The sequence below is a fragment of the Littorina saxatilis genome, linkage group LG4 (assembly GCF_037325665.1).
Source record: "Littorina saxatilis isolate snail1 linkage group LG4, US_GU_Lsax_2.0, whole genome shotgun sequence".
Classification (NCBI taxonomy): Eukaryota; Metazoa; Mollusca; class Gastropoda; order Littorinimorpha; family Littorinidae; genus Littorina; species Littorina saxatilis.
The window spans coordinates 33,338,625-33,364,019 of record NC_090248.1 but is presented as its reverse complement, the minus strand read 5'-3'; the positions used below and the strand labels follow the sequence as shown (position 1 = coordinate 33,364,019).

General features: G+C 41.3%; 1 protein-coding gene and 1 long non-coding RNA gene across 2 annotated transcripts in view; one reads left to right on the top strand and one right to left on the bottom strand.

Annotated features, from left to right (window-relative positions):
- The window catches only part of LOC138964544 (delta-like protein D), a 103,699-nt gene that overhangs the window by 26,929 nt on the left and 51,375 nt on the right, over positions 1-25,395 (bottom strand). Inside the window, exons 2-3 of the mRNA XM_070336527.1 lie at positions 20,001-20,123; positions 19,364-19,486 (exon numbers count right to left, since the gene is read on the bottom strand). Of these exons, the coding sequence (XP_070192628.1) occupies positions 19,364-19,486; positions 20,001-20,123 (246 nt within the window). The remainder of the gene's footprint in view (positions 1-19,363; positions 19,487-20,000; positions 20,124-25,395) is intronic.
- Positions 1,005-25,395, top strand: LOC138964545 (uncharacterized). Its single transcript, XR_011455137.1, has 2 exons — positions 1,005-1,359; positions 21,757-25,395. It is a non-coding gene; the product is annotated as an uncharacterized lncRNA (long non-coding RNA).

Sequence of the window (25,395 nt, the reverse complement as noted above, 5' to 3'; positions counted from 1 at the left end):
AATGTTCGGGGATATCATTCCCAGGAACGCTCATGTAAAATTTCATAAAGATCGGTCTGGTAGTTTGGTCTGAATCGCTCTACACACACACACACACACACACACGCACACACACACACACACATACACCACGACACTCGTCTCGATTCCCCCGGCTCTATGTTAAAACATTTAGTCAAAACTTGACTAAATGTAAAGAGACATTATGTATTGCATCTAAACACGAGGTGAGTAAAACATTATCAGAAAAGGTAGAGCAAGAGAAATCCCAAAACTCAAATTCGAGTCAATTCAGTTTGTACTTTACGTACTACAAGTTGAGAAATTTGCAAGTCCAGTCAGTAGCCACCATCTCCAACGGATGTTTCGGGGAGGGGGGTGGGGGTGGGTGGGGGGAAGTAGAACAAAGGCCTATCTGTGGTCAGCAACACATGGGAAAACGATTAACTCGGCTAGGGCCCCAAGCAAAAGTGTTGCATGGCAATACAGAAGGAAACTACGATCTGGTTCCACTAAAATTGTGAGCTTAGAACTGACCTACTTTCTCTGCTCAACGCACGGGCATTCGGGAAATGCATAGCCTACTCTCCTGTACACCTGACAAGGCTCATATAGAGAAAATAAGAGATACCCCCCAAAAATGTATATATGCACTGCATTTTTTTTTACATTTATAAACTGATGATCAGTGTGTGTATGTGTGTGTTCAGTTGTGTGTGCGTGTGTGTGTGTGTGTCAGTTCAAGGGGTGTGTGTGTGTGTGTCCGACTGTGTGCCCGTGTGTGTGTGTGACGGTCAGTCAGTGTCAGTCACAGTGTGTGTGTGTGTGTGTGCATGTGTGTGTGCCGTGTGCAGTGACGGTGTGAATGTGTGTGTGTGTATGTGTGTGTGTGTGTGTGTGTGTGTGACCGTGCTGAGAGAGAAACTAGAGAGAGAGAGGGAGCCGATAATCGTCTGATTCTGCAGACTCGCCGAGAGGCGGACGGGGTTCGGCACCAGGCTGATTAAAACGCAGAATAATCCATCAAAACAACACTCTAACATCAAGTTTTAGAAACCAGAAAAACTTATCGTAACTCCATAGGTTTTGTGGTGTTTTGCGCACTGCTGAAACGCGTTTAACACGACGTGAATCGCCGTGCGTTAACGTAGCGAAAACGTCCAAAACGCAGACACCAAAACTCGATGTTTTACCGTGTTTTGCACCCCGCTAAAATCCCAGGGATTTTATTGCGTTACGGCAGTTTTTCTAACTTGATGTGAATCGCACAGGTATAATGCCACAAAATTTAGTTGATTAACTTCATGTTTCATGTTATATGCCACGTTATAGTGCCAAAACGTGACTTTTCGCCCAGTGGTACCTCTGATGGAATTCCCAGCCGGGACCACATAGTAACCAGAGCCTCAGCTACTCGCGTGGCTTCAATCGATTTCAGAGGGATCGCCTCTGGGTATCGAGTAGCGTAGTCCACCATGGTCAAAATGTATCTGTTTCCGTCCTCAGACGCAGGCAAGATGGGCCCGATGATGTCCACTGCCACCCGACGAAAGGGTTCGTCGATGAGCGGCATCTTCTCTAAGGGGACCTTCCTCACCCTTCCTTTGGCAACCACCTTCTGGCACTTATCGCAGGACGCACAGAAACGTCGGACATCCGTGCAGATGCCTGGCCAGTAAAAGTGGCGCCAGACACGATCCGTGGTCTTCTTGGTGCCAAGATGACCTCCCAGAATCGAGTCGTGTGCCGTTGCCATGACACCCTCGCGAAACTCGCGAGGCACGACAACCTGTTTGAATGTACCTTCTTGGTTGCTGAACTCACGGTAGAGCAACTTCTTGTCCCTGAGGAACTTTGACCTCCCACGCTTCCCGCTCAGCTTCACCTTCCCCGACTTCGCGTGCTCCCGAGGAGTCGCTAATGTCGGATCAGATGCCTGAGCCTTCGCGAGAAGCGCGGGGGTCACGTTCCCCAGGGCAGCTCGTGCAGCAGGTAGGGGTTTGAGAGGTTTGTCCTCTCGCTCCGCCTGTGCCCGCGTGAGCACTGAAATGACGTCGGGAGACCGATAAACGGGAACCTCCCTGGTGACGCCGTCCACAAACTGAACCCGGTTCCCAATGAGCAGGTCGCATGGAGGATCGTCCATGACGACGGCCACAATGGTCCCCGTGAACAACGGTGTTACGACCTTGATCACTGCCGTGTTCAAGTCGTAAGCGTGAGATGCCTCGGCCATTCTCACCCTGATGCTGTCTCCTGTGTAGGCCATAGCTGGAACTAGACTCGCCCGAACCACTATCATGTCTGCCCCTGTGTCCCGCAGACCTTCGCCCTTCACTCCGTTAACGTAGACGTTGCAGTGGGGCTGGAAATGTTTCCTGGAGCACGGAACGCAGAGTTGTGGAATTGTGCATGAGCTCGTGACGTCCCTTAACTCCTCACTGCCAACAAAGTGTACGCCCTTCTGGTCAGCCTGTCTCCTGTGGCAGTCCTTCTTCACGTGGCCCCGCTTGTTGCAGTAATAACACTGGATGTCAGTTCTGGAACTTGATCCTTTGTGTCCCTGATCGTCCTTCCCGTCCTTGGGTCCTGAAGAACCTGAATTTCCCGATTTTCCCGGCCGTGAGCCTGAAGATTTGCCAGAGATCGCCTGGGCGTCCTCGTGTACTCTGATCCAGTCGGCTGCTTCCTGAGTAGTCTTAGGCTGGTGTTCCTGCACAAAGGTCACCACCTCAGGTCGCAGGCTGGACATCAGTTGTTCCATGACAATGAGGTCGGCAAGGTCGTTGACGGTCCAGTCCTTTTCGGCCATCTCCACCCAGCGCCGCAGGTAGAGATTAAGGCGTGCCACAAACTGATGGCTCAGCTCGCCGCTCAGTCTCTTGCTGTTACGCAGACGTCGTCTGTAGGCTTCCGCAGTCAGGTTGAAGCGCTGGAGTAACGCCTTCTTTAGTGCCTGATAGTCTCTCGCCTCGTCGTCCTCCAAAGCGTTGTAGAGCTGCAATGCGCGTCCTTTTAAACAGGTGCTAAGGCGGCTAGCCCACGTGGCCTCTTCCCACTTCTGGTCAGATGCAATGCGCTCAAACCGGCGTAAAAAGTCGTCGAGCTCGTCCTTGTCATCATCGAACGTCGGCAGTCTCGTACGGTCGGCAACAAACGTCGGCGCGCTAGCCTGAGTAAGCGTACCCTTCTCGGCCTGTAGTCTAGCTAGCTCTAGCTGGTGATCGCGTTCGGCCTGTTTGTCCTGTCTGTCACGTTCTGCCTGTCGTTCCTGTCTCTCAAGCTCGTCTTTCTTATCCTGTCGGTCACGTTCGGCCTGCCGTTCCCTTTCTTGTCTGTCTCGTTCATCTTTCTCTTTCCGTTCTTGTCTGTCACGTTCGTCTTTCTTTTCCTGTCTGTCACGTTCGTCTTTCTCTTTCTTGTCCTGTCTGTCCCGTTCGGCCTGTCGTTCTTGTCTGTCAAGCTCTTCTTTTCTCGTCTGTCGCTCTATGTCTTCTTTACGTTCTAACTCCTTGCGCTTAAGCAAACTACGCGCTCTAACGCGTGCGTCTCGCTCTGTCTGTTCCTCGCTACCAGGAGTCTCAAAAGTTAATCTCTTCGTAGGAGATCCCCCTGTAGCCATGGTTAGTTTAGCAAAGCTTTATCACAAAAGTAAGTCTAACGCAGCTATAGCTAGAACACGCGGTGATGAAAGCGGTGGATACAAAAATCCAGCAACCGGAAAATGCAGAAGAAAAAATCCAAACGGTGTAGAACAAATCGCGTAGCCTACTTTATGGCTGCTTTTTGCGGTGAAACAAAGTGTTTCCCACAGCCGTGGCCTACTTTATCGGCTGCTTTTTGCGGTGAAACAGAGTGTCTCCCACAGCCTTGGTTAGGACAGAAGTCCTCGGACCCTTCCCCCCCAAAATTCCAACAAAGTCAAAATATGGAGAAAAATCCAAGTAAAACAAGACGGTAGAAATGTAACCTGTTACAGAATGCGAAACAACAATGTAGAGAAAACTGAGTAAAACGAATAACAAATCCGCTAACCCCGCTCAGCTCTCTGCAACGGAAAACACTGAACGTACAACAACACAGATTCACAAACAAAGGAAAGGGAGGTAATCACAGTTAGCGCATACAATAGCTCACAAATTACAATTTACATTTCCTGCAAGATGTGAATCGCTTAAGGTGTGGTATATGATCAAAACTATACAAAAAAGGGTAGCACCAAGCAGAAAATAAGTCGAGCACTGACGAGATTATCTGCTCTTAGTTATCCTTAATTGGTGGGTCTTTATCAGTTGGAAATTAACTGAGTAAATCCCGGCTTGGCCCCCATGTGTCACGTTTCAATATATCACTTAAGGTGATTATGAACCGGTTAATTACTACTAATTAACTAACCACACCACGATCCACTCTCGCGAACATACAATTAAATAGAGTCAACAAAAGTATAAGTTTCAGACGCCTGTTTATGTATAAACTCGCCACCTCCCTCGAGCCTTCACTCAAAATGTGTTCCTTTTACGTTCTCAACACGTAAAAAACCCGTGATCACTGACAAAATGCCAGTAGTATATAGAAAATTATAGTAACACGCTGATCCCGTGTAAATACAGTCAAATGAGAATGTTCTGTTCAAAAAGCTCTAGTTCATGCAGGGGTCACACACCCCACGTTGTCACTACTCCAATGAAATCACAGATAAGAAAAGACAACGGTGGTCAACGGGGTGCGTAAGACACGGTGCACTTAGCTTTCTTTCTGTATGCTGGTTAGCCGGTATACTGGTTAGCCGGGTTGCTGGTTAGCCGGTTTGCTGGTTAGCCGGTTCGCTGGTTAGCCGGTCTGCTGGTTAGCCGGTTAGCGTAGCTTCCTCAGGTCCCAGCTCCAACGTCTGCAGCTAGCAGTGTCCCGCCAAAGGCAGCCGTGCAGCGGTTACAGGAAAACGAAACGAAGGCTGCAAACAGAAAGCATCGGTGCACTAAACATGTCTGCTACCCCTCACCCACCACCTTAAAACGTGTCATCTTTAAATACCTCATCGAGCACGTGGGCCTGCACAAAACGGACTTTTTACAACAACAAAACAGTCATTTTCCGTCCTTCTCTCCCTATCTGCAAAAACCATATACAGATTAGTATTTTAGCGTCACAGAGAGTAAATTATGCGCTAACCTGGAAAGAACAACAGAGAGTATTTCATTCCACAACACAGACTCATCAACAGCGTTAAATAATGATTTATTACCTCAAAAGCCTATGATTGTACTCTCAATGGAAGCAAAGTCCGCTTCCTCCCTGGAACAGCCTCTGTTCGTCAACAGTGACCAAAAACCTCCAGAACCCCTTGTCGAATCCTTATGCGAAAGCCATCGCCGACGAAGGAAAGTTGACGACTTGTCCTCAGCAAAGTAGTGGCAGTGAGAAAGGAAAAACTGGTGGAAGCTCCCCTAGAGTGCCGAATATAATATTCGGTGAAAAACCATCATACTCTAGAAACTGTGTATTAGGTCCTTCCCCTTCTGCCGCTGGGTGTCAAGTGTCCCGTGCTTGTGTCTCTCTCAGACAACCTAGCCAATAACACGTGACTGACCTTGTCACAAAACCAGTCCAGCTATACACAATTCTGCCTCCCCAAGCAGAAAAAAGACACGAGAAACTCAATCCCTGAAAATCCCGTGTGCGCTGTCAACGAATAAACCGTCAGCCCTATGACAGCAGAAACCTCCACTGTAAAACTCGTGCGCAGCAAACCCTCCGTGTTCATTGAGCACTGTCAGCAAACTCTGCTGTAGCCCAATATCACGTACAGGCGCTTTCTATCATAATCGACCAAGAACAGGCACTCCACTGAGTGACACTTTCTTGGTCTCTGTCACCCGATCGTGACAATAGGTATAGTATGTTTGGATTAAAAAAAAGCTCAGAAAGTTAAAAAGAATAGAGATAAAGAAAAGCGTGCTATTCTTCTCAGCGGAACTACTACCCCGCTCTACTGAATTGTCAATTTCACTGCCTTTGCCATGAGCGGTGGACTGACGATGCTACGAGTATACGGTCTTGCTGAAAAAATGCAGTGCGTTCAGTTTCATTCTGTGAGTTCGACAGCTTGACTAAATGTTGTATTTTCGCCTTACGCGACTTGTTTTGTATAGTTATTATCCTTGCATAACTATATTATGACATGCGCATTGCAAGAACCACGTGCTCAGTAATTTTCAGGCATAATTTACCGCCCCATGCAACTTGGGGAATAAGCTTGATCATTTTGAAATCTAAATCGCCCTGTCCGTGCCGCCGATCTGTTCGCAAATTCAGCGTCGCCATTTCGGAATCCTGACTCATAGTACATTATTCTTTGTCCTCCAAATTCATAACAATGACATTTGTTTCTTATTCTTTTGACCTAAGTAATATGAATCGGAAACAATTTCAAATGATGTGCTGCTCGAGCTCAGTAGACATTGAAGTAAATAATAATTTTCTTATGCCTACACGACAGACACCTCGAAAACCTAATTCACAGAAACAAGGTTCCGCATTGATATCGTCAGAATCAGTCAGATTTGTTTCCCGTTTATGTCATTATTCCTTCTGAATCTCACAGTTGTCCCATCCCTATTGTTGTTAACTTTTTTTTCCACAAGCAAGTATAGAGAACTATTGTAAACATCAGTTACCGATAATTAGCTTATTTGTCTCTGGGCGCTTGTCTAACTCTCACTAAAAGGTAAGAGCACACATCTCCTTTTTTAAATACGGAGAGAGAGAGAGAGAGAGAGAGAGAGAGAGAGAAAGAGAGAGAGAGAGAGAGAGAGAGAAAAAAAGAGAGAGAGAGAGAAATCACACGTACCTAAAGTGTGGATGGTTACCTAAGAGGCGGCACTGGGTGTAGTGCCTTTCTAGTGCACTTGCACTACAACAGCACTGGGTGCAGTACTCGCTCCGGCATCGAAGAATTTTGCACTAAAAAATGCACAAAATTTGACCTATTTCGTCGCCTATAGAGGACGGAAAGAATGTCATTTTGAACATTGTTATGACATTCTTTCCGTCAAAAAAGTCAATTTAACGGTGTTAAATGAAGCGAGCATCCACACAATTAGGTTGCCATCCAGAGTTTAGGTTGCCATCCACGTGTGGATAGTTGCCTTATGGTGATTTAGGCAACCAAACCTGTGGAAACATGGGTACACACACACCCACGCACACACACACACACACACACACACACACTTAACATAGCATTTTTGTGGGTAGCATTTTTGGGGGTCATCCTGAATAACTGGTTGTACAATAAACAGCCTCATCGAGAAGATCTGCATCTGCCTAGTTGTTAAATTGCTTAGTTTACACAGTTTTGTACAACGTTTAGAGCTGCGATGTCTCAAAGGATCACTTCTTAACAACAGAAACATGAACAATATTTCATGTCCAAGTACATGTGGTGTTGATTTATTCGCATCAAGCACTAAACATCTTTCTTTTTTCCTGCTTAACTGAAACGACAAGCAGTTCTCAGTGATAGATCGAGACGCTTCAACAAAGCACGGTATAGTATCACTTTTGGACAATAAGAATATTCTACTGTTCGTCATGAAAACACAGTAGGAACAACAGTTAACCCATGTTTCATGGTTCATTTTGCATTCCCGATACATTTTCAACAAGTCGCGTGGAGCGAAATTAATACATTTAGTCGATCTGTCAAACTCGATGAATGACACTGAACCAGAAAAGATCGACCATTCAAAGAACAATGGTGGGTGACAGCGGATAGGGGAGAGGTGGTACGTTTGAGTTGGATGGAAAGACGATGGTGGGTTTTGTTTGTTCGAAATTCTTATCACCGTATGAACAGAAAAGAACACAGTTTCGTTTGGAACATCAATACTCAAATTGGAACAGATCAAGTCGAGCGAAACAAAGATTACTCATAGCAACTTGCGTCAGTGAAGAATGGTGTATAAAAGCCAAACAAAACGCCAGCTGAGCGCAGTCCCGTTCTTGATCACACATACGTACCTCCTCTATTTAGTGTGTTATACCTGACAATCATTCATACTAACAGTTTGTTTGTCTGGATATTTACCGGGCTTGTGGAATTTCTGGCAGGCTAGTGACTTTTATCGAGTTACTTGCCCGGCTGGCAAGTTATGTTTTTTAGATTTGGCCATCCCTGCACTGAACGCACTGCATTTCAGGAAGACAGTGCTTTCTTTGCGAATACCCCGCGACAAAGACTGAAAGCGCTGACACTGATTAACGTGAAAAACGTAGCGATGACAAGCCGGTATAGCGCAGTAGCGTACAGACCTGACAGGAAAGCGTGCTTTTCTTTATTCTTTTAAATTTAGTTTATTTTTAATCCGAACAGAACATATTATTTTGTTTGAATCGGGAAATGATAAAAAACAAGTCGCGTAAGGCGAAAATACAACATTTAGTCAAGTAGCTGTCGAACTCACAGAATGAAAGTGAACGCAACGCAACGCAGCAAGACCGTATACTCGTAGCATCGTCACTCCACCGCCCGTGGCAAAGGCAGTGCCCGTGGAATTGACAAGAAGAGCGGGGTATTCGTTGCGCTGAGAAGGATAGCACGCTTTTCTGTACCTCTCTTCGTTTTAACTTTCTGAGCGTGTTTTTAATCCAAACATATCATATCTATATGTTTTTGGAATCAGGAACCAACAAGGAATAAGATGAAAGTGTTTTTAAATTGATTTCGAAAAAAACAATTTGATAATAATTTTTATATATTTAATTTTCAGAGCTTGTTTTTAATCCGAATATAACATATTTATATGTTTTTGGAATCAGAAAATGATGGAGAATAAGATAAACGTAAATTTGGATCGTTTTATAAATTTTTATTTTTTTTTTACAATTTTCAGATTTTTAATGACCAAAGTCATTAATTAATTTTTAAGCCACCAAGCTGAAATGCAATACTGAAGTCCGGGCTTCATCGAAGATTACTTGACCAAAATTTCAACCAATTTGGTTGAAAAATGAGGGCGTGACAGTGCCGCCTCAACTTTCACGAAAAGCTGGATGTGACGTCATCAAAGACATTTATCAAAAAAATGAAAAAAAACGTTCGGGGATATCATACCCAGAAACTCTCATGTCAAATTTTATAAAGATCGGTCCAGTAGTTTAGTCTGAATCGCTCTACATACACACACACAGAGACACAGAGACACAGAGACACACAGACACACACACACACACACACACACACACACACGCACATACACCACGACCCTCGTTTCGATTCCCCCTCGATGTTAAAATATTTAGTCAAAACTTGACTAAATATAAAAAACATGTAATCAATTTTTTGATCGATTTCTAACATTTTAATTTGTATTAGAATGTTTAGATTTGCAATGACCAAACTCATTCATAATTGTGTTTAGCTTCCAAGCTGAAATGCAATCCAATAATCCGGGATCCGTCAAAGATTGCTTGACCAAAATCTCTCTCTCTCTCTCTCTCTCTCTCTCTCTCTCTCTCTCTCTCTCTCTCTCACACACGCACACACACACACACACACACACACACACACACACACACACACACACACACACACACATACACACACACACGCGCGCGCGCGCACAAACAGGCGCACACTTGTGCGATAACAAACAACTTTCTCAATCTATCCAACATCCGTCCCGTAAGTATTTTGTTGTCTTAAAGGCCCACTCCGCCGCCGTAAACTATTAGTTTTGGATCAGAGACACCGCCAGCCTTTTAACACAAACAGTAAGATTTCAACATGCTTGATAATTATAAGTATGTAGGTGACATCATTATAAGAAGGACATACTTCAGTGAAACCCCCCATTTCAGAATACCAAAAATATGAGAAAATCAAGGCTTAAAAAGGAGGGATTCTTAAAGAGAGGGGTGGGGGTTTCTCTGTCTTCGAACGTGAGCCCGAGGGCCTCGCCCTTCTAGTTTGTAATCATCTTTTTCTTAATCAGCGTTTGACAATGGTTGTGTTCTAGTTTTTACTTAATTATCAAGTACGTTTTTGTATAAAAATGCAGAGAAATTCTTTGGGGGAAAACGACCTGCAATGGATTTTTGGGCTAATTTTCAAAATAGGTATTGTAAACACGATATAAACAACGTTAAAAACTGTTGTTTTTACTGTGTGTTTTTTTTTAAACAAAAAATAACAAACACGAAAAAACTAAAACAGTGAGAATCGCAAAGTAATAGTTTTTTTTTAAATTGTTTCAGGTAATATGTAAGATATAATTTACGAAAAGAGCTCATTCATAAAAAAAAAGAAAAAAAAGCCACATTTAAAAACATTAAGGATGAAAAATATTAAATCGTGATTTGGTCTTTGATGGTGTTTAACTCCGTCCATGACAAAGGCTTATTGATTCAAGAGAAGTCATGGCCAGGTTCTATGTGTTTTTGCTTTTGCTCTAGGTTGTTGTAGATGGAAAACGGAAATGTGTGAAGTGTGAAAGAATGTTCAACACTGCCGAAAAAGCCAAGAAAATGACCCTAAAAAGTCACTTATGTGGCTTTTGATAGTGAAATCCTGATGACGGTAGATAGATATTAGGAATCTGAGCACTTCAAATGGACCAGCGAAGAGGCCATCACGAATATATAAAACTAAAAGTCCTCTGTCAATTGGAGCTGTTATCGGGAATTGACCTAAAACAAAAAGTGATTAATGATTCAGGGCCGGGGGAAGGTAAAGGCGGCAGAGCACAGGAGATGGCCACCGCCCCAATAAAGCGTGAACACGGTTTACTCGCACTGCATTGCGATCACTACGTCCAGGACCGACTGTGTCAGCAACGTTCATGCACAGGAGGTTCAAACGCTAGTCATTGTCAAAAGCCCACTACTGTTACTTAATACAAAATAATATAAAACATCTCAGTGTGCAAGTCAGATGAATTTAAATCTGAATTTGAAATTTTGGATCATTTTTACGAGAACATTAATTAAGTACAACATGAAACTAAAAAACCGGATCAAAAACATAAAGGAAATAAATGAAATAAATAATGTGCACGTAAAAAAGACTGTTTGATATTTTTTTTTTTTTTTTGAAAGCGTGAGCGCTATTTTATAAGTTAATCCCAAGAAGCTTCTTCAATGACTGAAACCAGTCTTTATCTTTTCTTTTCTTTTTACTTTAAAATGGGGGTCCATTCCAGGGTCCACATAACCTACAAACATACATCTTCGGTCAGTTGTTTTAATTTTTGTATGTGACTAAGTGCCAAAAGGCGCCCACAGAACAGAAGACGGCTTTTGTTTTACAATAAAAATGTTTCTAAAAACGTGTGTCTGCTGAAAATTGGTGTGTGTGTGGATGAATGTGCGAAGATATAGTGGACATAATTTCGTGTGTCTGACTTGAACGGTTTTGAAGTTATCCTTGTTTAAAGTCAAAAATAACGCCAAAACCGGCCATCTGAAAGCGGACATCGTGATACCTCGTGTTTTGAATATGCCACAGAAAAATAACAAGAAGCACAAATGCCTTGCATTTAGTTTGATTGAATGCCTGAAACATCGCTTAACAGACGAGACCAAACGTCCAATCTAAATCTCGAGAGAATTTTTTTTTTTTCGATAACCGAATTTTAAGGTGTCGCACGCAAGATGTGTCGTCATCACGGCATACATTTTTCAATCGCAGATATTTACTAAATTTCTTTTTCAAAAACTCTGGAATTGATGTCGACACGTCAAGCGATAAAGACTGCAGAACTTTTGAACAGCATTTTTGAAAACGATCTGAAAATGTCGTCATATCTTGCGTGCGACATAATGTTCGGTAATTAACGGTTATTTTCTTTTAAAAACAAAACTTACATGTACAAGGATCTACTTCATCTAGGGAACCACGTGACACATTCTGTGTTCAAAATTTGTGAAGAAATCACGAACCACGAATGCGCTACCAAGTGTTGAAATTATGTCGTCAACATCTTTTGAGATCTTGCGTGCGACACCATCTTGCGTTCAACATAAAATGTCACTACCTTATCGAGTTTAATGGGAACACTAACTATTTGTTGTCTTAGTTTAATCTTCTTAATTATAAGCGTAATAAAACCGAACTTCCAAGATGAATTTTAATTGAGATTAGCAAAAGAGCGGGTACGCAAGTCGACCTTAAAGCAACAAAATAAAAACACGAGCGTTTGTCGTGATGTCTTGCGTGCAACACATTCTCAAAAAAGAAAATATATTATTTTCTGAGACTTTTTTAAGTTAAAACCTTGAAACTTCACATACATTTGGGGCTAAATCGCCCCCATGCATGGTAAAAGTCTTGTTGACCCTTGTCAAATTTCAAGGTCACGGCTGGGTCACATGGAGATAAAAAAACGGAAGAAAAATATTTTTTCAGAGATTTTTGAAGCTAGAACCTTGAAACTTCAAACAACGCTTTTGCTTAATCATCATTCGACAAGGAAACTTTCAGGTTGATCTTTGAGAAATTTGAAGGTCATAGCAAGGTCTCGTGTTGGTGAAAAAAAACAACACGGAAATTAACCTTTTTCTCAGAATTATTCAAAGCAAGAACCCTAAAGTTCACACACTTTTGGGCTTAATAGCCTCCATACACGGTGGAAGTCTGGTTTGACCTTTGTCTAATCTCAAGGTCACGTATGGGCCAATATTATTTTTTTTCCGTTGTTTTTAAAGGGAGAGCCTTCGAACATCATAAACGCCGTAGCTCAATGATTCTCCGACACAAAGAAGTTCAGAAAGATCTTTGTCAAATGTGAAGGTTACAGCAGGGTCTCGTATGGGTAAAAAACAAACAAACAGACAATAATCCTTTTGTGGAGAAAAGTGCAGTACACATACGTTTGGTCTGACATCCGTTATTTTCCCTATAAGAGTCTTGCAATAGTACAAAAGGGCATCCAGTACAAATCGGCAGTGCATAAATAGGTCACTTTAAACCGACAACTTGTGTGCACCAGAATTGGGTTTTTCCTCTTTCTCTTAGCAAAACTATGGTGCCAAGCGGTTAATCGCTTGCACCTGTGGCACTGCCCCCAGCTTGACCAGACCTGCCCCAAACCCACACCTCCCCTTTCACCCCCCCCCTTTTCCGCCCCTCCCCAAGATAAAGGACCGAAATGGCTGAACTTGCAACTCTCCTAGTTGTACGGTACAGAGTGACAAACATTTGAGTTTTGGAATATTCTTACCCTGTCTGATAACGTTTTAATTATCTCGTTTTCGGATGCAATGCATTTTTCTCCCTTTCCTTTAGGTTGCTAAGCTTAGAGTTAATATTTTCTGCTTCTACACACATACGTAGGCCCCTACACATGCACGCACGCCCTCTCTCTCTATTGCTCCGTTCTTTTATTTTGCACCCTTTTCCTTGATATTCCTTTTATTCATATATTCAATACATGTACCCATTTGTTCAGTAGAATACATGTAGGGCTTCACGTTAATCATATATACTGATGATGTAAAAAGAGAATAAACCGGGTGCGTACAAGCGGTTCCTTTTGATTACGGCAGTGGCCGTAGATGCATTGAGCATGAGTTGTTTTTGCAGTTATTCTGCGTTTCTGTCTACCTACAAGTGTTTGGTATCTACAGATACGTGGTGTGGGGAAAAGTGCAGCGCACATACAATTTTTTGGTATCTCTTATTTTCCCCATAGGAGCATTGTAAGTGTACAAGAGGAGATACAGTACGGATAGCCCGTGTAAAGTAGGTCATTTTAAGCTGACCACTTTTATGCTGCCAGATCTGAGTTTTACTCTATTCCTTAGTGAAACTCCGGTACCTGGCGAGTTAATTACTTTCACATGTGTTGCTGAGGCGAGCTTGGCTGGCCCCGGGAAGTCGAGCTGACCACAGAGGGGCCTTTGTTCTAGTCCTCCCCTCCCCTCCCGCAACTGGACTTTACACCCCCCCCCCCCCTCCCCATGTAGCTGTAGGAAATGATTCGACTTGGAGATTTTAGGATCTTCTTTGCCCTGCCTTTTCTTGTAATGTTTTAATTACATCGTTTTTGATACAACAAATAACGTCCCTTTTTGTTTTAGGATCATCTTTGTTAAGTTTTACAGTCAGTTTTTATTAAGGTTTGGTGAAGAGGGGCGTGTTCTTTTTACCCTCTCTTTCCACCCCCTTCTTTGGTTTGTTTATGGCTAGGCTTGACGTTCTCTGCTGCTATACTCACAAACGCATACTCTCTCTCTCTCTATTTTATTTTGCCATTCTTTTTCTCGGTATCCCTTTTATTCGTATATTCAATACATATATTCTTTTATTCAGTAGAATGTAGGCGCTATGTTAATCATATATGTGGCTAATGCGAATGTATAAAGACAGATGAAACCGGTGTGTGCCGACGTTTTTGTTATGGCAATGGCCGTTGTTGCTTTGAGCACGCAGCGTTTTTGTGGGGTTTTTATGGGCATGGATTTGCCGTTTGATATGAACGTCTAGCGGACGTTTTGTGTGTTAGAGAAGAAGCATTTTTGTGTGAACATAATTGCTCAGTCTTTGAGAGACAGAGTGTAATTGGAAGTTTTGCAGTTCGTCTGCGTTTTTGTCTACCTACAAGTGTTTGGTATCTACAGATACGTTGTAAGGTTTGTCGTTTAAGGACATATGTTTGTACAGCATTTTTCATGTGGATTTTCTTAATAGAAGAGCTTTTGTGTATATTTGAGGAATTTAACTTCAGTTGGTAAGGAGGCTGGCAGCAGGCTCGGAGCCCTCCACCTCCCCTCCCTTTTGCTCCCGCGCTGCCAGAGCGAGATTCTCATTGGCCTCGCTAGGGTGACGCGGGAGGAAGCCCCGTTAGCTATAAAAGCCGCTGTCCTCATGAGGTCGGGAGACGTGTGAGAGAGTAGGGTGCCTAATAAGTGCCTGAAACATGCGTCTCCCCTGTTTTAGAGTCAGGGTCATCAAAACTACCACTGGGGAGAGATACACTGAGTTGGGCGAAAGGTGCAGGAACCTATGCCATCTGCTCGGTGCCTCTCCCCGAAAGATACATTGAGTTGGGCAAAAGGTGCAGGAACCTATGCCATCTGCTCGACAGTGTCTTTCAGGAGTTGCGTGTGGTTTTGTGCCTTGGTGCTTGACCACGTCCTCAAATCGCAGCTCCAGTCCCGACCAGCAATAGTGAACAGTGCGCGCTGTTTGCTAGGTTACCACAAGGCTTATTAGAGTAGTGCGCGCTACTCTAAAGGTTACCCACAAGCAGTGATCGAGTGGCGTCACTCGATTTTGTCCAGGCCCCAAACCCCTGCCCGATTTTTCATCGAGGGTAGGACTTAGGTTTTGTTTTCAAAGAGTAAGTTAGATCGCTAGGGTACCTACGGGTCATGCCCGATTTTCCAGCATTGTAAAGACTCAAATTTTATTTGTTAGTGTAGTGTTTAGACTGTATTAAAGCCAACCTAGACTCTTTATAGATATACTTTCTATGGAAGGACCCACGTATGTTTTCTTTTGATTGTTTTTGTTTGAATACAATTTGAAATCCTATCATACTTTTGTTGACTTTACATTTTGTTCGTCTGTTCGTCTGGTGCGTGTGCTTTGAATGCCATCCTGACAAATGTCTTTCGAAAACACATGCACGGTTACATCCTAGACACAGACAGATAATATTCCCGTGAAGCTACCACCGCTCGGCTTTACACTTTTCACAGCTTTGTGGTAAGCTAGAAACTTGAAACTTTACACACATTCAGGGCTTGATAACGTTTTGACACGGTGAAAGTCTGGTTGACCCTTGTCAAATCTCAAGGTCACAGCCGTGTCGCTCATGGGTTAAAAAAACAGACTGTTATCCATTTCTGCTTTATTTCTAAAGTTAGAACCTTGAAACTTCATACAACGCAATCGATCAATTATCCTTCGACATGGAGAAGATCAAGTCGATCCTCAACAAAATTCAAGGTCACGACTGGTTCTCCTGCCTGTAAAAAACGGCATTTTTTCTCAGACACTTGTGAAGCTAGAACTTTGAATCTTCACGCATATTCGGGGCTAAATAGTCTTCTGACATGTTGGAAGTCTGGTTGACCCTTGTACAATTCAAGATCACAGCTGGGTTGCGTATGGGTGGCATTGCTTTTGAAGCTGGAGAAATTGAACTTGGTATAACACATTTGCTTGATAATTCTCCGAGATGGAAATTAAAGCTTAAGTTGAGTCTGGTAAAATGTCAAGGTCGCAACAGGGTCGAGTTGGGATCATCAAAATGGAAAATTATCAATTTATTGACCATTTGTACATCTAGAACTTTGAAAATTCACACAAGTTGGGTGCTAAAAAGCCAGCCTTCAGGCATGGTAGAAGTATAATTGACCCTTGTCAAATTTCAAGGTCACAACTCGGTCGCGTATGGCTTAACAAGGATAACAAATGATTTTCTGCATTGCCTTTAAAGCAATAGCCTTGGCACTTCGCACAACGCCTTTGCTTAATGATTCTTCAAATGTTTCTCGTCAAATTTCAAGGTCACAGCGGGGTCAAGTTGAAGCACAAATAATGCGAAGTTATGAAATTATCAAACTTATTGTAAGCTAGAGAGATGAAACTTCATCGATGACCTTTACACGTGACTACAGTATGGGTGATAATACTCAAATTACAAAGTCACAGCTATTGGGGTCGAGTGCAGGCCAGAAAGTTGATTCCTTTTAAGCTTCAAAACGTGGCTACGTTATAGTCACTAGCTCGTATTTATATCTCTGAGGCTAGAACTTAAACACATGTGCATCTTTGTAGATCTAGAGCTTGAGCTCTTCCAAACATGACCCAAGTCTGGTTGACCAAAGTCAAATTTCAGGGTCACAACAGGGTCAATTTGGGATCTTAAAATGGAAAATTATCAATGTTTTGAACATTTTTAAAACTAGAGTTTACACTTTAACCATTTCTAGGGTTGGATGCCCCTTCTGACGTGACCAAAGTCTGATCATCCGTTTGTGAAATGTCAAGGTCACAGCGGAATGATGTTCGAATCAAAATATGGAAAAATTATTAATTTCTTGAAGATTTTAAAAGCTAGACCATTGACATCTCATTCGCTTCTATAAGATTCGATGACCTTCAAACATGAACCAAGTTTGGTCGACCTAGGGGTATGGTTTGGGTAAAAAAATGTAAAAATGTAACTTTATTAAACTTCTGTTCATACCAAAACCAAAGTCTAGTTGATCTGTTTCAAGTTTCAAGGTCATAGTGTGGTCACTATTTTGTAACAAAGCAAACAATATTGTTTGAAAAGTGTTTGGTGCTTACATCTTGGATACTTCCAACTGTTTTGAGGTTTGACTACTTCTGGACATCGAAGTTTTGTCTGGTTGATCCTGGTTATATTACTAGGTCACAACAGGTTTGAGTTCGGATCAACAATGATCAAATCGTCATTTTCTTTAATGTCAAGTGAGCTAGAACAACAGATAGTTTGGTTCTTATCTATATTCCGTATGGCAAAAAGTGAGTCGCATAAAGATTTTCTCTGTTTGTGTGACTCCAAATTGACCCCTCTGAAAGCTTCACGTATCATGAAAATTGGCATCATTTTTATCATAAACCAAACAGCATCAAACCTTTGGAGCCTGTGACGTTTCACAGGTATTACTAGAAGGCATTAGTGAAAATGACACATTTATATTATGGACCTCAACGCAATCCCGCTGTGACCTTGACGTTTGACTTTATCAACCAGACTTTCACCATGCGTGGAGAACATCATACACTATAAAACGCGTGGGAAGAATTTAACAATTTTTCTAATTTTGATCCAGATGGGACACTGCTGTGACCGTGAAATTTGACAAACATTAACCAGGAGGTCACTTTTTTAGATTTCATGAAAATCCTGAAAGTGTGTAAAATGTAATGGATCCAGCTTTAAAACATGCAAGACTATGACAATTGTCCAGGTTGGAAAGAAACTTTAATCTTGCTGTGGCCTTGACATTTGAGGAGGTTTGATGTGACTTGCATTATACCTGGGGGTCATCAAACTTTGGTAGTGTGCCAAGTTTCAACGCCCTAGCTTCAAAACCATGCGAGATAACCTCAATGACACATTTATATTTTTGACCTCAAAAAGACCCCGCTGTGACCTTGATGCTTGGCGTTTTCAACAAGACTTTATAAAGACTAGACAGTGTAAAGGACAGCATACTCTAGAAATGTGTGTATTTTCACAGCTCGTGCTATAAACGCATTGACGAAATGAAAATATTCCAAATTTTGAACCAAACCTGACCCCGCTATGACCTTGAAATTGACAAAGATTAACCAGGTCACTTTCTTTTTAAATGTCATCAACATTCTAAAAGTATGTAAAGTTGGCTAAAGTGTAATGTTTCTAGCTTTAAAACATGTAAGACAACGAACATTTTCCAATTTGGAAAGCAACTTTACACCTTACTGTGACCTTTGAATTTGATGAGGTTTAATGCGACCTGCGCCACACAAGGGGGTCATTAAACCTTGGAAGTGTGCCAAGTTTCAAAGCCCTAGCTTCAAAAACATGCGAGAAATCCTCAATGACAAATCTTTATGTTTGACCTCAACGCAACCCTACTGTGACCTTGACCTTTTCAACCTAAACTGTAATCGCGTGTAGAGGTCATCATACACTAAAAATGTCTGTATTTTCAAAGTTTGTGCTATAAACGCGCTGAATAAATTGACACTATTCCAAATTTTGAACAAGATGTGACCCCACTGTGACCTTGACATTTTAGAAAGATTAACCAGGTGGTCACTTTTGTTCTGAAATTCTGAAAGTATGTAAAGTATGTAAAGTCTAACTGATCTTGCTTTAAAACATGTAAGACGTACAACGACAATTGTCCAGTTTGGAAAGGAAATTTAACCTAGCTGTGACCTTGAAATTCAATGTGGTTTAATGTGATCTGTACCATATCTGGGGGTCACCATACTTTGGTAGTGTGCCAAGTTTCAAAGCCCTAGCTTCAGAAACGTGCGAGATAACCTGAATGCTACGTCTCAGTGCCATGCTGAATAATTTAAACGAACAATTTGTGAAATAATTTGAGTGCATTTGTCTTTTCTTTTCATAATTGGGTTCCAACATCTGTTGTCTTAGCAAAAATCACAATATCAGTCTTGTTTGTCAACTTTTATTTTTTAGCCCCTTTGTCCGCTTTTCGTGCGCACCTTTTATACATAAATGTGGGAGAAAAATGAAAATAGGAATATTTTTATTGGCCACTCTTTATTTATTCAGTTATGTTTTCTTCGTTTATCTGTTTTCGTCTCCTGACGTCTTTCCCACTGATCTCGTTGTAGAGACTTTTTATTGTCGATCGAACTGCTCACCACAGACTTTAGCATCTGTAGCTGTGTATCCGGCACCACATTTACACTGGTTGCTGCTTGCCGTGTCACAAGCTGCTCCCGTCACACATTTGTCCGCGCTGCACGCCTGGTCGACTTTGATCTCTGCACACATACACATAAAGTTAAGTATACCAAACTGAACATGTCTTTGTTTTAATTTCTTTTGATAACTTTGTTTTATTTGTTTAATCAATCTGAGCTAAAGTTTTGATTGCATAGTACCCAGCGGGAAAAAACAAACAATCTGAACAACTGTTTCCAAAATAGTTATTGCTTTACACTGCTTTTTGCAAAAAAACTAAACATCTGTGCTATGCTGGACTAAAGGTTCCATCGCAAAACGACTTGTTTCAAAAGTATCTACATTGTATTAAATATATTAGTAATTAATTGCTGCTCGCTTTTTTTCCTTCGACCTTTGTGACAATTGCATACTATTTTCCAGAGCAGAAGTCTATTATACTAGAAGCGGACTTGTAGTATTTCATCCACTTGTGTCCGGAGTGATAGAAACTATAGAGTACATGATTGGGGAATGTGCTACAACACAAGACCTTTTTTGTCCTGAGTATATAATATACAGGTGTGCCGACTCATGCTGTTGAGTAACACTTACTGCACACATCAGGATTGGCCAGAGTATCGCAGGTGAGTCCGACAGTACCGTCTACGCTGTTGGTGCAGGTGTCAGCAGAGGGGTCACACTCGGCGTCAAGATCCTTTGTTGCCCCTTGCGCTCCTGATGAAAAACAAATCAAAATAGTCTTATTTCAACATACAATATTTTACACACAGGTTCAGAACCGAAACACCAGCTTAAAAGAAAACGAAGGAGAATGTTACATAGTTTACTAACGTGGTTCAAGGCTTTAATGCAATATCATCAGTCTAGTGGGTGGGGGTTGGGGCGGAGGGAGTAGACAGAGAAAGAAGAGAGAGACTGACACACACACACACACACACACACACACACACACACACAGCTCTACACAAACGGATAGACAGTTGGCGAGCGTGCGCGCGTGCGTGCGTGCGTGTGTGTGTATGTGTGTGTGTGTGTGTGTGTGTGTGTGTGTGTGTGTGTGTGTGTGTGTGTGAACGAATGCATATCTTTGCGTCTATAATTATGTTTTTTTCAGCGCGCGAGGGTGAGTATGAGCCTGTACCAGAAGGTACAACAACGTGGGTGTTCAAACTGCTTCTGGCCACATAAAATAATTCAAAATGTTTAAATGTCTCAAAGTGTATGTACACTACCCGTCATCAAAAAAAGTATCATGGCGTTGTGATGAGTTTGTTGGACGTACTAGAACTTTTCAGAAAAGTTTGATCACACTGTAATACCTTTTTTTCTCGTAAAGTTGCAAAAAATCACCATTGTGCACACTTCAAAACGAATGAATATTACAATTGGGGCCCTAATTTGGTACAAAAGCAACAACGCGAGTTTGGACATGTGTCAACCCTATCACGTGCAGGGCGTGTAAGGGCAGCGGCCACAAGCAGGGCGATCCAGTGTGTGACCGCCCACATCCCACGTCAGTGTGGGATCCCATCAGCGCGCCCACCGAACCAACCGAACCAACCAATGAGGATGGACAGAGCGGCCCCGTGCAGGACTCCCATACCGATGACGCAAGTGGTGATGGAGAGACGGAAGAGGACGAATGGGAAGACACCCAGACAACCCAGACAACTGACGTCAGCAAGGAATTCCAAGCTTCCACAGACGACACCCCCTCACAAGGGCTGCGCAACTCAAGTCAGACAAATAGGCAACCTCAAAGCAAAAACACAAACATACACTCCTCTGCAAAACACAAACCAAAACAGAAGCAGGGAAAATCAGCGCTCGTAGAAAGAGGTAGACAATTAACAAAGGAAAGGAACGGCAAGAAACAAACACAACTCGATTTTGACTCTCGCACTCGGTCAAATACCCCCAAGCGGACACGCCAAGAGACAGAGGGGGTGTCCCCAACAACAGAAGGCGTGGAGAAACACGCACGGCTTGATGCGAGTGCCAACTAGCGCACGTGCTGTGTAACAAGAACTTGATACTGGACACTAACAATGGCTTGTAACATGAAATTGTTCTCGCTGAATACTCGAGGGTTAAGAACCAAAAGAAAAAGGAAAAGTTTGTTTACGTTTTTCAGAAGCAAAAAGTATGATGTCATTTGTTTGCAAGAGTCGCATATTACTAAAGATGTCAGTGAAGAATGGAGGAGAGAGTGGGGTGGTGATCTGTTTTACAGCGAAAGTACCGTGCATAGCGCGGGACAGGTTATATTATTAAAAAAAGGGTTTGTTTGTGATCATGTAAAGATCGTGTGTGAAACGAAGCGCATTCTTGCAGTGAAGATTCGTAGTGATAACCAAAGTTTGATTATCGCAAATGTTTATGCACCAAACGAGTCTAGAGAGAAAATGACTTTTTTTGCAGATGTTTCAGACATGTTAAAAAAGGAAGATGGTGATATAGTGTTGTGTGGAGATTTTAATTGTGTCATGAGTAATGAGCTCGACATAATAAGTGGAGAGAAACATTCAAACGTTGTTGTGAAACAATTCAATGACCTGGTGAATGAATGTGATTTATACGATGTATGGAGAATGCATAATTTAGATAGAAAAGAATTTACATGGTCAAAAAATATTCCATTTGTGGCAAGAAGACTTGACTACGTTTTTAGTAGCTTAAGTGTGTTTGAAAAGATTGTTGATTGTGACATAATCTCTGTTGCGACGTCGGACCACAGAGGCTGTAGTATTCATATTAAACTATCTGATGTCGTAAGAGGAGAGGGTTATTGGAAATTTAATAATTCTCTGTTGCATGATGTGAGCTTTGTTGATCAAATGAACAAAATGTTTGACACATTTCAACTTGATGATGAAGAGGATTGTCAACTTGGTTGGGAATTATTGAAAATGAGAATCAAGGATTTTTCCCAAAATTTTAGTAAGTTTAAAAGTTTTGAAATTAAAAATGATGTTGCAAAACTGTATGGTGAATTAAATGAGTTGGATAAAACCCTTGGGATCTCCCCTGACTGTATTCAAACGCAAGGTAAACGGCAGAAGGTCAAGCTGCAGTTAGAACTGTTAGAGCAGCGTAAATCTCGTGCAGCACAGGTGCGTGCAAGAGTTAAATGGATCGAGCAGGGTGAAAGGAACACACCTTTTTTTCTTGGGTTAGAAAAGGCGAGAGCAAACGCAAAAATAATGGAAAGTGTAAAAGATGATAACGGACGAATTGTTACAACGCAAGAAGATATTATTCTCGTCCAAAAAACGTATTTTGCTGATTTGTATAAACGGAAAATTGATGAGGGAAACATGAGCTTAAAAATTGACACTTTTTTGGATGGAACAAAGGTTTTAAAAATAAATGATCAGCAGAAAGACAGCTGTGAAGGGGAAGTGGTAGAAGGAGAAGTTTTGTCAGCTCTAAAGCGTATGAATAATGGTTCTGCGCCTGGAATTGATGGATTAACAGTTGAGTTTTATAAGTTTTTTTGGAGGAGCCTAAAAAGGTATATACTTGCGTCTTTTAACTCTGCTTTTAAGAATGGAACTCTATCTAATTCACAGTGTAAAGCGGCAATTACACTGATTCATAAAGGGAAGGATTTATCAAGAAATGATTTAAAGAATTGGAGACCTATTTCACTGACCAATACAGATTATAAGTTATTAGCGAAATGTTTAGCTCTTCGGCTCTCTGATGTTGTAGGGAGTGTTGTGAATGAGGATCAAGTTGGGTATATAAAAGGTAGACGTGTCTCAACCTTATTGCGATTAGTTGATGATGTTTTAGAACATGCAGATTTACATAATAAGCCTGGATTGATGGTGTCAATTGACTTTTTTCATGCATTTGATTGCATCTCCAAAGAGTTTATGTTGAAGATGTTTGAAAAATTTGGTTTTGGAACTGATTTTGTGAAATGGGTTAATGTTTTGATGAAAAACGCAAAAAGTTGTGTAAACTATTGTGGTTGGTTATCTGAATTTTTTAATATTGATTCCGGAATAAGGCAAGGGTGTCCTTTTTCCGCACTAGCCTTCGTATTAGCAGTTGAATTGTTAGCAATCAAAATTCGAGAGGCCAAAAATATAAAGGGTATGTCATTATGGAACAACGGAGATATGAATAAAGTTTTGAAATTATTGTTGTATGCTGATGATGTTACATTGTTTTTGCAAGATGAACATGACATGTTCCAAGCCCTGGCTTTGATTGGTAAATTTTCAGAAATATCAGGTTTGAACATAAATCACCAAAAATCCAAACTAATGTGGTTTGGGTCGCGGAAGAATTGCAGGAATGAGTGTTGCGGTTTTGCATGTACAGACAAAATGAAAATTCTAGGTGTGTATTTCTGTAATTATATGCGTGCGTCAAAAGTGAAAGAGAATTGGGAAGAGAGAGTGAATGTTGCAAAAAGGCTCATCTGCGTGTGGGAGAAAAGGAATTTGAGCATTATTGGTAAAGTCTGTGTATTCAAAACGTTTATTCTGCCACATTTTGTCTATATAATGCAGGCGCTGATTGTACCAGACGACGTTCTAACTGAAATTAATAGGTTAATGTTTCGCTTCGTGTGGCGCAAAAAAGACTGCAACAGAAAAGCATTTGAAAAGGTGAAAATAACTGTTTTATGTAACGAAGTAAAGCAAGGTGGATTAAATATGATTGATTTGCGTCAGATGCAGTGTTCCTTTTTGTTAAGCTGGGTTGTGAACCTAACTCTGTCTAATGAAGACCAGAAATGGTCATGGCTCCCAAAAGCACTGTTTTTCCGTTTTGGGAGTCGCTTTGAGTGTTTTTTTGCGAACATTAATAGCAAACCATTTAAAGGATTGGACAGTATTAAATCGGAATTTTGGTCCGATGTGTTGAAGGCATGGCTTGATAACAATCAAGTCGATAATAATGGTAATTCTGTTTCCGGTTTGTTGTGGAACAACAAAGATATAATTTGTCAAGGAAACCCACTCTTTTTTGCGGATTGGATTAAAAGTGGTATAATGTATGTGAGCGATGTGTGTGAGAATGGACGTTTTGCTACCTATGAAGAAGTGTGTGAAAGAACTGGCTACACTGCAAATAGATTGCTTGAGTACAATGTTGTTCGAATAGCTGTACATCTCCTTTTAAGAAATGTCGATATAAACGATGTAAATTGTTCAGTCTGTGACATTCCGACCTTCTGTGGGAAAAAAGTTAAATCAGTAAAAGAAATTCGAAAGATTCTGGTAGGAAAACAATACAGCCAACCCTGTTCAGAAGGATTTTGGAGAAGAAAATTAGGATTTGAAATTGACGAAAAGAATTGGAACTTAGCAGCCACTGTCACTAGTGAAGTTCGATTACGTGTATTGCATTGGAAAATATTGCAAAACATTTATCCAACTAATATTTTATTGTGTAAAATGAAAGTGAAGGCTGATAAAAACTGTACATATTGTAAGGATGAACTTGATGTATTGGAGCATTTTTTCTTTGAGTGCCCAACAGTGCTCAGGTTTTGGAAATATATTGAAATGTACATTTTAGTAAACATTGGTGAAAGAATTAGGTTGAATGTTACAGATGTGCTTTTTGGTATAAAAAGTAACAGCAAAAATATGAAGAAGATTAATCACATTATTTTAATCGCAAAGATGTGCGTAAGCATTTTTAAAAAAACCGATTCACGATTAACACTGGAAATTATTTTTGGAAATCATGTTGTTTTGAGATTTCGTTAGTCTGAAGTTTTATTAATTAAAAACAAACTATTGTTTATTTTCTTTGATATAATGTAAAGACAGCCATACATTATGATGCGAATATTGTTTAAAAAAAAAAAGATCAATATATGATGACATATGATCATTTTGATGCTACACATGTTGACACGTATATTTTTTTCACGTATGACTATTTTTAGTCCTTTTGTATAATGTACAAGTTTTTCTGAACCGCATGTAAATGAGAGAGTATGTGTGCAAACAGAAAA